The 14,496-nt window shown below is 42.6% G+C and overlaps 1 protein-coding gene across 1 annotated transcript in view; it reads right to left on the bottom strand.

The window, feature by feature from the left end:
• ARHGEF4 (Rho guanine nucleotide exchange factor 4) overlaps positions 1-14,496 on the bottom strand; it is a 204,448-nt gene that overhangs the window by 115,336 nt on the left and 74,616 nt on the right. Inside the window, exons 3-4 of the mRNA XM_085586985.1 lie at positions 8,334-12,854; positions 4,354-4,686 (exon numbers count right to left, since the gene is read on the bottom strand). Of these exons, the coding sequence (XP_085443111.1) occupies positions 4,354-4,686; positions 8,334-12,026 (4,026 nt within the window). The 5' untranslated portion in view covers positions 12,027-12,854. The remainder of the gene's footprint in view (positions 1-4,353; positions 4,687-8,333; positions 12,855-14,496) is intronic.

Below are 14,496 nucleotides of genomic sequence, written 5' to 3'. Positions count from 1 at the left end.
AAAGTCTGCTGACCAGCCTTGATGCTGAAACCTCTCCTGTAAAAGGCCATTAGCCAAACCCTCCTTTCCAGCACACAGCGCTCACACAGCTGAGAGTGCTGCTGCTCCATGCCTGGTTTGGTTTTCTATTCCTGGACTTAACTTTCCTGAAACAAAGAGAACACTGCCAATACTTTGGCACAAATCACCATCTCTTGAGGGATAGCATGAACCCTGTTCAAATTAACCTGAGCAGTGCCTGTTTTTCTAGAAAAGTCACAGCAAAGATCCAGTGGGAACACACACTCTTCTGGTGACAGTGAAAATCAAGCTTACTGGGCCACAGCTCTGAAAATGTCAAAGGTAAAGTCTAGGTTATTTACATGAAAGGTGATAGAAAGCATTATTGTTCTGTTTAAGACTAGACAGCAGAACCCTGGCCTAAGGCTGTTACAACTGCAGGCTTCATTGTTATTAATTCCTGGGACATCAGAGCAAATTTTGGTACAGGCATCATTTGAATCCTATAGCATGGAAGCTTGTACAACCCTAACTCGGGAGAAGAAGCATTTTCAGCAGTGTTAGCAACATGTGGGCAGGGATTTTACAACCTACAAGGGAGAGGATGAGAAATGAGGGAGCAGACCATAGTAAAGGTCCTCTCTCCTGTATTTTCTACCAGAGGTTATTTCTATGCTCTTGTGCACAGCAGTTCAGCCCCAGGCATAGACTGGGTCTCTGTTGTATATCCATGCCTTGTCAGGTGCACACTGGGGGGAGATGTTTCTCATTAAATCTCCTTTTCAAAGCATATTCATTTCCCTCTTATCAAGTCTATCTGAGTTGTCCACAGTGCTCAAAGCATGGTACTACACAACAAAACTCCATTTGCTCTTATTTTGGATGGGGTAAAATCAGATTTGTAGAACTAACACTCAGGGCAATGAGCTAAAGATCTATTTTTCACTGCTTCTCCTTTCTCTTTCAAAATAAAAGAGCTTTTTCTGCACGATACCCCCTCTGGGTATAGCCCCCTGATGGGCCTTTTAGGAATCTCTCTAATTTGGCAGTGCACAAACTGTGCTCAAACAAATGCACGTAGAAGCCATGTCTGTGCTTCTATTGCTGTGCACTCAAGAAGCATCAAGATTAAGAGCCAGAGTTTAAGTTTTTGTCAAAACAGGAAAGTACTGCATGGCAATAGACAGGCAGTTCAGAGCAAGAATAATTCCCAAAAGAGAGCCCGTTGCCATTACAGCATTCCATATGTCAGTGGTTTGGGGCATTGTCTCTGCTCCAGTTAGGGAACTTCTCCTGCATTAAAAACAAGGAAAAGGCCCCAGGCTACAGCCTGAAACACATCACCATGTGAAGGGCATAGCCTATGGACAAGCAAAAGAATATAGATTCATCCACAGCTATGTTTCTCTTCTTCCCCTTGGGGTGGGCAACATGGGGGGTGTTGTATTAAGACTTTAAGGCCCAACATCAGAAGCTGCTCAGCTTGTTACTGGCAGCATCTCATTATAAGAGACGGCTGGGTCAAGCTTTGAGTTTGACTGGGAAATTACACAAGCTGTACTCATTTAAGGAAGCAGAGCAGCTTACTGGACCTAAGCAAAAAAAAAAAAATTACAATATATAGAATTGTTTGGAGCTGCCATTTTAAATGTTTTTAATGTTTTTGGGTTTGTTGGTTTTTTTTTTTTTGTTTAGCTTATAGGTAGTTTCTTGATTGTCCATTTTTCCCTGTCCCAACTGTCAGCCCTCAGAGTAATCTTATATTTCCATTATGCTCCTCTCTGTACATTGATCTGAATGATAGTGGGATCAGAAATCAGCACTTGAATAAGCAAGAATTCCTCTCTGCTCTGCCCCATTTAGTTATTTCCCCAATATTGCAGCATTACATCACCTTGTGGGCTGACCTGATCTTAAAACAATGTGACTTGTCACAACAAAAGCCACTCATCCCAAGGCAGCTGTGTCAGAGAACATCAGACTTGTAATTTCAGCTCTCCAAAGCCCCATACAGTCCCCTTGTTGCAGTCACAAAACCACAACAGACAATGAACATCTTACAGAGCTTATTTTGGGATAACTTGTTCCTTCTTATCAAAAGGGATTTAGCATCCTTCTAAAACTGCCCTCAAACACTTCAGCTTGTGACAGCACTCCCAAGACACTTGGGAGTATGAATAAACCAGCACTATTACAGGACTAGAGCACTGCAAAGAATAAAATACTATGAAAATGACACTGTGTGGTTACCATTATAAATAAAAAGCACAGGCCAAGAAATTCAGTTATATGGGCATAAAAGAGAGACTTTGAATCCCCTCAGTCCTCTCATTTTGCAACAAGCATTTTGCTTTCTTGGCCTGCCTACAAAGATTAATGTGTCAATAACCTACATAACACAAATGGACAAAATCAGTAAACCCCAAACCTACCTACACACTTCTACCCAGAGAGGAATGAACCAGAAAACCAACTGAGGCCCAAGAGCCCCCTGGGCAGGCAATATTCAGAGAGGCCTCGTGGGCACAGGGGCAGCTGCGCATCATCTTGCAGCTGATTGCAATTTAGAGGTAAGTTTGCACCAGAAAATAAGGGTGGAAATGCTTAAAGGAGAAGCTGTTTTCTGGCAGCCTCCAAATGTGCAGTCAATCAGCAGAGCAAACATCATTCAAGCTGTGTAATCTGATGGCTCCAGGGGAAGCTATTGAGGGAGCTGGTCCCTCCTCTTAGCAGCCTCAATGCTCTCAGTGCTGGCCCACATGCCCTGCAGCATGGGCTAGATTTCCATCACTACCCATGCTTGTCGAGGAATTGTGAGAAATATTTTTAGTACGTTTCACTGATTTCTGTTAATCCCTGACCCTGTGTAAGCCAGGCATTCACTTTTACTAGCCCACCTCATCCCTGCACAGCAAGAGCACTCAGAACTTCAGCCAAGGTAGAGAAGTAACCTAAGTCATTCAGTTTTTAAATTTTTTTTGTCCTAACACACATAAACTTCAAGAGCAATACTCATTGTCTCCATCACATAGGTAGTAGGGAGCTGAGCCAGGGGAGCATCCTCATTGAACTGAGAGTGGGAAGCACACCAGAGAATCATATCCAGCACTCATCCACGCAGCAACTGGCAACACTTTGTGTTGAAGAGCCCAAAACATACAAAATAGCACAGATTTTTAATCTCTTTCCTTGAGAAGAAGAGAATGGGGGGCAGTTTTCAGAAGCCCTGTTTCTGGGATTGCCCTGGCTCACTGTCCCAGGTGTCTGTCAGTTTGATGGGAGCTCTCCCAGGTGGACAGGTTTTCCCTGGGCAAGCCAAAGTTTCCCCTTCACCATTCACAGAACTATCTGTGCACATAAGCTCAAGCATATTCTCAAGTGGTGACAGGACTACTGAGGCCTCATCTCCTCTCCAAAATTGTAATAACATTAATGTAATAACAACAAGAGACAGGCAACCAGGAGAACAAAGAGAATGGGAAACCAATACAGATAACAGACCAAAACAGAAACCCCTGAGGTAAGCTTTTATTTGAGTAGCTGCTACGTGATTTCAAGCTTGATCAGAAACTTTCTCAATATTATTGTGAGAGGCTTCATAGAGCATCCCTTGATCTCATGTCTTTTTTCCCCAGAAGTATTAGGGAAGTATTCTTTTGTATGTATTAAGGCTAATTTTGGCTCTTGGACAGAGATTTGTGACTCTCCCTGAAGGGAACAGACCTTAGCTCTGACTCCAAAAGTAACAGATGCCATCAGTGTGAGTCACAACAGCCACAAAGTTTTTCACAAGCAATCATAATGCTGAACTGAAGGTCTCCCTCAGTGGAGAGGAGAATATTAATAGCTACAAATCCAATGGCAATGTTCTCTTGAGTGTTTCACAGCAGGAATTTGCTTCAGTAGGAGTTGTGGAGTTGGCCTCAGATACAAGGGAAGTCTAATTTAGAAGTCTGTTATTAAAGTTATAATAGGGCAACACCACAGGGCACAGAAGGAGATTTCATCAGTTTAATTTATATTGATTTAAGGAAACTTTGATTTGCTCTTTGCCTTCCCCATCACTCAGCTCACAAAGCAACCTGATTCTCTTGCATTCTATTTCCAACATCTCGCAAGGCACGAACTGTTTGATTTCAGAAGCTGAGAAACCCACCACCTTCAGAGGTTATCACTCAAGGGCCAGTTTAGTGTTTCTGCAGTCTCCACAGAGTACCAGGCCCACAGAAACACTGACAGAAGTGGTACCAGACAAAGGGTAAGGACAGGAATATGATGACAGCAAAGAAAGGCAGGCGGAGCAGAGAGGAAGACAATGCCAGGGAACAAGAAGGTCGGTGCACGGCTTCTTACTTGTGAGGGGTCCTGTGGGAGATGCTGCAATTGAACCCCTCCCTCTGGCTGTGTCTCCTTCTCTAGCTTCCTTTTTTGATTCCTCTCCATCCAAACATCATCGAAGCTGAAGCACTTATAGAGGGGTTTGGGTCTCTTCCTCCTCCTCTCTGGAATCTCCTTGGCTTTCTCATCTGGAGCAAGGAAGGAGAGCCTGCGGGCTCTGCTCTCCAGGGTGGAGACAGGGCATGGTGGGACCCGGGGGGGCCTCCTTTTGCGATGGGGAACCCATTTCTTATTTGGCCTCTTTCCAGGTGCTGTTTGACATGGCTGTTTAGACTCCTGTTTTACACACTGCAGGTGAAAACACAGGGTTTGTTGGATGGAAATTTTGTTTGCTTCAAGTCAGTTTGAACAGAAGATGGCAAAGCCCTGTTACTCAGCCACAGAACTAGTCAGAAGAAAACACTTAGGAGCACTCCACCCTGAAGCAGCAGCTCTGCCATCCTTTGAGGGTGCAATAAACACTCCCTGTGCTCAGGACGGTGCCCTGTTCACCCTCATTTTAGATGGCATATCACACTGACATTCCAGCAGGATTTAGGTCACTCTGTCTGTATAATATTGTTTACAAAGACAGACCATGTCTCTGAAAATAGAAAAATGATCTCTTGTCTGTCTCTGGTTTTCCAACTGTACTTCAGTTGTACAATGTGAAAAGGCTTTGTAGGTCTGATATATTAAGCCCTGTGCTTCCTGATGTGCTCTTTACACTTTCCATTTTATTTGTTTGATGCTGGGCCAAAAGTAAGGAATTTCACAGCTTTGTCCTTCACCCCCATTTGAGTGGTTGCACAAAATTACAGTTTTTATACTAGAACAACTTGAAATCAAGTGTTCCCTCAGGCAACCAGCTACTACTCCAGGTAGCATCAGTGTGATACTCAATAATATTTCAGGTAGGAGATAACAACACTGGGGAATGAGTGAACTCGGGAGTCTCATGACAAAAAAAATCCTGTGTCCTGACAATAGTATCCATCCAGATTCTCACAGATCACTTGAAGAACCCAAATAAAACAACCCTCAAACCATCACAGGCACTTCCTATCTATTTTCAACTAAGCAACAATTCCAGGTCAATTCTTCTTTGCCCCTTGTAAGACATGCCACAGTCTAGAAAGAATAGATTGTGTGGAAAAGGTGTTTTGTGCCTAACCTCACCTCACTGGACAGGAGCAAAGAGAAGAACACGTGAATTCCAAACATGGGACATTTTAGGACAGTTTGCTCTTGTCTGCTGAGTAACACAATTATGCAAGTAAAATTGTGCCATGAACAGATTAATTAAACATGTAGTGAAGAGCCTGGCAGATGGGCAAACTGGTAATGGTTCTGTTTTGCTGTTTTCAGCATAAAATCTTTGTTCTGGAGGAAACAGAGAGAATGTTAACCATTAGCAAAAATGAGAGAGGGGCTGGTGTGTGCTCCACCAGGCTCGGATGAGTTACTTACCTGAGTGGCAGCCAGACTGTCCAGGGTGAGCTGATCCAGTGCAGTTTGGCACAACACTAACACAGATAATTCTGACACTGCCATAAAAATACCTGCCTGGGGCTGGAGAATAAATACAAATCCCCATCTTGGAGGGCACAATGGGAAGTGAGCTCAAGAGCTTCACTATTACAGATACGTTTTGCACTAATGTCTTCACTCATGTGGAACAGAAAAAGACTTTTCTTCAAATTCACCAATAAACTGAATTTTATGATCTCTTTAGAAAGCAGCTACTACATTTCACAACAGCATGAAAAGGGAAATAATTCAATCTCTATCTATTTTAATATATTTGATGTTGTGTTTTGAAAGCTGGGACATTTGCATTAATTTCTAGATTCCAGCTCCATTTGTCCAAATTCAGATATCATACTCTGCAGCCTCCAGAAAAATCAGGAAAATGAAACTGGTTTTATATGTCTTAGATGCCATTTAAATTTTTTATGGTTTTCTTTGAATAATTTAATCTACAATCAATTTAAGTAATTATTTATTTGCTCCTAATGCTTACATTATAGCATGTAGACTTGCCTTTTCAAGGCTTTACACATGCCTCATCTCTACATTCTTTTCTAGATGTTCTTTTGAGCTGTAATTTACAGGTCAATGATTTTATTCATCCTCTGAGAGGCTTCATCTGTTGACAGTGTGTATAGTCCAAATCTCTTGCTTTTTCCTAGGCTGCAGTCTCTTGTTTGGAATGCAGTGTGCAGTATTAAGTTTGTAGGTTAAGCTGATGCCCATGGAACAAAAGATTTTCAAATAAAGCTAAGCACAGTAGGGAATAAAGCTAATTCTCTTCCCCTTTCCCCCCCCTGGAATTCTGATACTACAGCTCTCACTTCTCATACTGACACCCAAACACTTCTTTGGATTCCAGACAGCTTTAGAGAAAAACCCCAAACCAATCAACCAAAACACTTTCATTTGGGAATATGAGGAGAGGTTGAGAGAGCTGGGTTTATTCAAGCTGATAAGAGGGCACTAAAGGCAGTGTAAGAGTAGTCATCAATAATTTTGTATTTGTGTGGATAATGGAACCAAGCTCTTCTTAATAGTGCCAGAGAACACCACAAGAGAGTGGCCAGAAACTTCAGTTTGGAAAGTTCTTGTTGGGCATTAGGAAAAAAAAAATTCTCAAGGACTATGTTTCCCAGAGAGGCAGTGAAACCTTCAGCTATGGAGGTTTTCAAGACTTGGCTGATAAAGCAATGGTTCTGCCTATCTTAGTTTGTTTCTATACAAAAAACAGGGAGTTTCTGTAAAAATGTATGGGGAAAGGGCAGGATAAGACCATCTTGGAGGGTACCTTAAAGGTTTAATGGAAGCTGAAATGTGAGAGGCAAAAGGCCACAGCAGCAAAAGCTCTGTGAGGCTCATTTGCTCATTGGAGTTGAACACAAGCAGCTCTCAGCTGTTATTAATTGATCAAGTGGTTCCAGATTAATGAACCCTCTGAAAATTGTCTGCTTCGGGTATGCAAAACTTCATGCACTCTCTCAAGTGCCACTTTTGACAATCTGCTCAAAAAAATTATTCTCCCATTTCTTAATGTCAAAACTTATCAGTAATAATGCTGAAAAAGTAGCATGGTCAAGGCATGTTCTGGGGTCTCAGTTACAGCTCAGTCTCAGTCACTCTGGGGGGTTGTGCTTAGCCACTGAAAGAGATTCCTAAGCTCCTAGCCACTTACAACTTGGGAAATCCTCTCTGGGATTAAAAGCCTACTGATGGAGGAAGTCTCTGCTTTTAGAGGTCTCTGCCAATCATTAAATCCCTACTGAAGATCCAATCTGTTCCATGAGATTCAGCCTGTGCAAAAGATTTAATGTGTTACCTGGATTAGAACAAAATACGACATGGAAATGAGACCCTGAGCCTACAGTTTGGGGCTTTTTTCTGTCTGCCATAGAAAAGGCAAAAGCAGACTTCTAGTAGCAACCAAAAGGTACTTGTGGTGACTGCAAAAGACACATGGTACTTCAAAAGATAGCTACTCATTGTCTAAAGAAAGTGATTTTACTTCTTAAAAAGTGACTGCTAGCCATAGGACTTGATATCTTTGCTGCCTTTCACAATGAGAAACTTACTTACTATACACCAGTTACAAGGCTCAATTCTGCCTTAAGAGGGCTAAAACTCAGCTTAACACTGGAGATGAACACAGGATGATGTCTGTACAATCTTTAATGGTGTTGTAATTGCTCCATTCCTTCAGGTTTTTGTAGCAAATCCTCCCTTTAAGAGCTCATCAATTCATACAGTCTTGAACAGAAACAGAAAGATAGTAGTGCCACCTATCTTAGACCAAGAGGAATATTTATGCACTCATCTAACCAACAAGCCATTGAGCCATTGAAGAGTTTCACTGGAATTCCTAAACCATAGTAAAGCAAAAGACAGCAAACCCAACCACTCCCTGATCATTCCATGACAAAACTCACCTCATCTCGGAGCATGTCACTAATGGAAGAAGCTGTGTTTAAGCTGATCTGGGATTGACTGCTTATGCCACTGTCATCCCTCTGGAAGTCATCCAAAGAGTGTAAGAGACTTCCTCTGGGTTTCAGAGTCTTCGGTCTCTCAGGAGCCTCCAGACTGCTTTCCACTGCAGAGCTGCTCCCAAGAGAGATCATGGAAGCGGCACATACTCGCCCAGGATAACGGAAGTTCTTGTGCTGGGAAGTGGATCGTGAACTCTGAGGTTTGGGACTCATGGGCCTACAAGGCATGTCTTTACCATCAGAACTGGAGAGCTGGGGACATGATGGACTTGACTGACTAAATGCCAGCTGCAAGTCAGTGGGGCTAAATGGAGATTTCATCCAGTATTCCTCTAGAGAAGTATTTAAACTGTTGCTCAGAACCTCCTGCTGTTCATCACAGTCTGAACTCTGTGAGTATCTGATACCCAAGTCATGGGACTGTATTCGTCTTCTCCACACACGCACAGGTAAAGAGACATCAACAGGCTCCACAGAGCTGTCAAAATAGTTGGAGTTTGTTAAGGAGCCATTATCTGTTTCTGTTTTTAAAAAAGTGGAACTATGCTGTCGCTCCTCTGGTGTTAACACGTGGCCACCAGTTGCATTAAGACTCTCCTGTGTGGATGATAAACTTACTAATACAGGTCTTTTTAGTCCATCTGCCTCCTTGCTTTTTAGTAAAGCTTTCCAGGTGCTATGGCGAAGTTTGGCTTTCTCCTTTTCATTTTTCACTGATGCTTTTGAGCTTTGCTCAGTGTTTTCCTTTTCTGGACATCTAGACTCAAATAAGCTTGAGAGGGATTTGTGTGCCAAGGCCAACCTCGTCCTGAATTTCTTACCCTCAGGGGTTTTGTTTCTTTTGTGTTCATTTTCAGGGAATGATTTTTTAATCCCTGAATGCTCCACAGTTTCACTGTCATTGTTTTCAGATGAACCTGAAACTTGTCGATCTACATCTTCCATCAGTATCCGACCAGAGCCAGAGGCCTTCCTCAGGCTTAATCTGTTGAAAAATCCTGCAGGTTTCTCATAAAATAAATCATCATCATCTGAGTACTCAGAGGTGTAGCTTTCCTTCCTGTGGAAGACTAAACCAGAAGAACAACTTCTGAAAGACAATAAACTTGCAGTGTCTTCATCATCTTTCCCAACATCCAGCTCTTCCATCTTTGCCTTGCTTCCAAAGATATTGCTGCTTCCTTGATTTTCCCATGAGGCAGGCTTAGTTTTCTTGAAAGATGTCATTTTTGGGAATACTAAAAACCTGGAAACTTTCCCACTATTCTCATTCTTTGATGGCTTTTGTACAACTTTATGAAGACTGCTGTTACTCCCCAGGATGTGGGATGAGTTCTCATCCAGTTCCTCGCTGTTGGTGCTGCAGGTGCTTACACTGTCAAGGCCCAGCATGAAAGTGCTGTGGGTCTCCCTGTTGAGAGACTCATCAAAGACATCAGACACATCCAGACTCAGTGCACTGTCTTTGCTGGGGCTAGAGGTGTCTCCTGCAGGAGAGCCCTCCTTTCCTTCCCTAGGAGAGGGTTCTTCACAAATACCTGTTTCTTCCTTTGAGCCATTAGAGATTTCCTTTCCTTGCCTGCCTACTGCTTGTTTAGAGACCATGCTGGGCCCTTGAAGGCTGACACCAGCACCATCTCCCTGCCACACACTGCTTACACTGCTGCTCATTTCCACTGTCACTGCCCTGGTAATATTCAAACCTTCCTCTGTGCTTCGATGTGCTTTGAATTCCTCTTCCTTAGACACCTGATCATTGCTTCCTCCAGGGTTTCTAAAGCCTGACTTTCCTAACTGTTCTGTCCTGAATTCAAAACCCCTCTTTGTTCTGCAGGGCTCTTCCTCAAAGGCCATCACACCACTTCTCCCCTGTGATTTTACAGGGCTGGTCCTTTCAAGGCTGACACCAGCACCATGTCCCTGGCACACACTGCTTACACTGCTGCTGGCTTCAAGTGTCACTGCATCAGTCACCAGTGCCCTTGCCCTGCAGGGCTCATCCTCAGAGAGCCTCACACCACCTCCTCTGGGGGATTTTATGAGTGATTTTTCACATGGATCTGTCTGAATTTCTGCAAGAAGTGTATCACTACCTAGTGTTACAGCAACATTCCTGAATTCCAATTTTGTACTTGCTACTGCAGAATTACTACAGGTGAACCCTAAGGATGAAACTGATTCTGTTTTCCCTCTTTTCTCTTCTGAAATTTCTGGTTTTACTTCAGCTGCATCCCTACCAGAGAGTACCTCTGCACTGCCAGGAATGGGGTGGGTGGCCAGAATTAGTTCTTCACACTTCCAGCTTTCACTCAGAACTCTTTCTGGCTCGCCATGAGCTTTACTGACAGTATGAGGAGGAGACAGCAAATCCTTGCTCATTCCATTTCCCAATGTTTCAGCTACCACTTTAGTAGGAAGGTTATCATTCAGTGTTTTGGACTGTAATCCTTTCTCCTCTACAGAGACTATAATTGGGGCAGGCTTTAATTCTGGAGTAGCCATTAAATCCCTTCCCTGCCTTATATAATCTGATCTGGGAGTCCTGTCAACAGCAAAGACACTCTCTTCATCCTTTTCTTTATGAATAGGATGTTCATTTGTTCCTAGCTCTGAGTGGCTCCTTAAGGCACCGGTTTTGCAACTTGCATTTTGTTGCACTGACTCTCCATGCTCTGCCCCTCTGTCACTGCCATCTGGTTGTGTTGCAGTATCCAGGACTTTCCAACCAAAGCCAAGACCAGAAGAATCATCTGCCCATCTTTCTCCTGCCACAATCTCCATATCTGACAGCTCAGATTCAAGGCCATTCTCCTTCAAATGTTTGTGCTGTATTGCACTACTGGAAACACAGTTTACACAACAATCACAGTCTCTGCTTTCCACACCAGCAGGAACACCTGCATGTGAAGCTGCAGGGCTCTCAGTGTCACCAGTGTCTAATTCAACATCAGTATCACATGAGAACCTGTTTGCTTCCAGATCTCTTTCAGCTTTGTGCTCGTTTTTTGTCAGTTCCTCAGCACTTATTGTCCCTGGACCACAATCCAGGGAAGAGGATTTTTCCTTTTGCTTTGGATTGTCCTCACAAGCATCACTCCATGTTAAGCTGTCAGCACAAGTACCAGCTGGCTGTGGGCTAAGGCCACATGTCTCTGATTTAGAGTGCAAATTATCAATGCACTGGGGAGCTGCTGGTGGTTGGGAAACCTGACACACCTTTGAGTCTGTGTCAGTATCAAGAAGAGATCTTTTTATGCCAAACTGGCCCTCTATTTCTATAGCCTTTTCAGGGCTTACAGTTACCCTTCCTAAGTTTTTCCAAGTGTATTCAAAATCCAGCTCTTGAAGATGTAATGTGGAACATGACCATCTAAATTTGTGTGTTGGGTGAATACAGCTCACCACACATTCTGTTTCCCTTTGAGCATTGATATTTTCAGGTGCACTGTGCCATGTTTTACTTTCTGTAATCTCTGACCTTGTGCATGGTAGCTGAGGTTTTGGGTTGAAGCAACTCTGGTAGAAGAGCGAATCTGATGTCAGCATGGTCTCTGTACTTCCATGTTTTATCCTTTTATCTGAAGTGTCCTCACTGTCAGCTGAATTCCTCCTGCTGCATTTTATACTGGACATAGACTCTAATTCACACTTACAGTCAGATGTCTCAGTGTCACTTTTACAGTTAGGCCCATTTGTTTCAAAATGAAGATTAGGCAAACTACAGCTTGGTGCTGCATCTGACCGGAAGGAAAACTGCTGTACCCCAGGAAAAATCAAACAACTTTCTGAGTTTGCTTTGAAGCAGGCAATGCTAAATGCTGCAGGATGTTCCTTCAGTCTTGTAGCATTGTTTTCTGTAAATACTGAATTGGTAGAGGACTGCACTTCCCTGCTTTCTAACTCTGCCTTACTCTGCAGTGCTGTTCCAGACTTTCTCTTTGCCTGTGATAAAATGCTCTCTTCATAGCCTTGGCTCTCTGTGATGGAATTATCACTGGATAACGTTAGCTCTTCATCACCCAGTTCTTCACCCTCTAACTCTGCAAACTGGATGCCAAATTCAGTTTTGCTTGGTGCTTCTTTTATTTTGGAGGACAATTCTAGCTGTACATGCTGGGTGAACTCTGGTTGCCTGGAGCTCTTCAGTTCATGGAAGGTTTCTGCCTTTTCTTTGGGAAGATTGCAGCACAGGGGGTTTTTTTCAGTAAACAGGCAGTTTGAATCTGAGCAAGCATTCCCAGTTATGTCACTGGAAAGGGATTCTGTGTCTGATGCACTCTCATAAGGCTCAGTTTTTACATCTGACAAAGATCCACTCTGATGTGACACGGTTTCAAAATAATCTTCATCTGTTTCTTGGCTGGATCCACGGACCTCCAGCTCCGTCGTGCTTGGGGTAGAAGAACTCAGATCGTCTTCAAACTCTCCTTCACTGATGTAGTTTTCAACTGGCTGCGGGGTCTGTGAATAAACAAAAAAGAATGATTTAGCAATGACATCCCACAGCAGCAGGATAACATGAACTATTATTAGAAAAAGGACTTCAAAACACAATTAATTCAATACATACTGATGTCTTTGCAAGTTATACTCAATGTCTTACTTCTTGGCGGTCCTGGGGTCTTTCTATTTCTTGCTTCTTTTTTTTTCTTTAATGTTTCTTAATTAACCCTTTTTTAAATTTTCATATGTAATTATGCAGAGGCCAAATTTTACTTTTGGCCATATCTTTCACTACCTATTACCAAAACACTTTTCACATTCAAATACATCAAATTTAAATCATCCCTTGCCAGTAGATGTAGAAGCTCCAGTGAACACACCCTCAAATCTGGGAAGGATGTTTTTATGAAAAACCTGGGAAGTAATTCCCAGAGCTTGCATTACAGAAATGTGGCATAAATATATACAGAATAACTGCACTTGAGTAATCAGATATTACCCGTACCAAAACTTGAACCAAAGGTGAAAAAGCTCTTAAATCTCATTTTTCAGAAGGCTTATACCAGGAGCACTAAATGGATCAGTTATCAGAGCACATCCAAATCATTGGCTCTGAGCAGAAAGATTAAAACCACACTGTTAGTATTAGGAAATAGTTTTGTCACAGACAGCTGACCCTGGGACAGCCTCAGTCTTCTTTTCTTCAACAGAAGTCTGGACATTTCTCAACTTTGAAGCAGAAACTGAAGTCACAGCAAAGTGTCTTCAAAGTTTCCTGAGGTAAAAATAGTACTTGCTGTCTGTCAGCTTCAGGCTCAGCTATTGTCAGAACTTCTACAAATGCACCCAACTGAGATACTTGGCTGATTTCAGCTTCAGTCCATTCATATCTAGAATGAGATGCCACATAAATATAGATGGCAGCCTTTAACCCTAATGCTGGATGCCTCTTTACCCAGGTTTTGGTGAAAATTCTCACAAGAATGATTAGCATATTTTAAAATCTAAAAATTGATATAATGAACAATGAAAGACTTTTATTAAAAAAAAAAAAAAGGCTAAGAAAAGCAAAGCAAACAAAAAACCCAAAAAACACCACAAGTGAATGGCATCCATCAAACTAGAGCACAAGAGCCTTTAGCCTGAGTTGCACGTCACATTCACCAGGGTGCTTTGTCACAGAGGAAGTGTCAGTCCTCAGAGGGGAAGACAAATTGCAAATCACATCAAAGAACATTTCACAGTTTCTGATTTTAGACTCCAAAACATAGCATCTAAATTGGAAAAAGAAAGACACAAGAATTATTTCCAAATGAGAATTTCTCAATAAGAAGAATTTTCTCTTGGCAGAAGAAGGAAAATAGAAATTGAATGGAGGAGGCAAGGGAGAGAATTCAGTACTTCAAAACAAGTCCAAAAAGCACTTCTGAACCTGATCAAATTACGCTGCAGTGGCAACACAAGTCACATAACCATCAGAGCAATGTGTCCTCTACTGTGTGCAGTCAGTGACACATGTAATTGAGGTCCTCCAATAATGGCAAATGCCAGTGTCCCCAGGACAGCGGTGAGCAGCAGTGAGCAGCACGGACCAGCATATCCCAGTGGGAGCAGTTGGCTCACACAGCAGTGAGTGCAGCAGCAGCTGCTCAGCTGTACC

The sequence above is a fragment of the Lonchura striata genome, chromosome 9, assembly GCF_050655825.1.
Source record: "Lonchura striata isolate lonStrDom1 chromosome 9, ASM5065582v1, whole genome shotgun sequence".
NCBI classification, from domain to species: Eukaryota; Metazoa; Chordata; class Aves; order Passeriformes; family Estrildidae; genus Lonchura; species Lonchura striata.
Note: the sequence above shows the minus strand (reverse complement) of the source record. Positions and strands in the feature narration are given on the sequence as shown.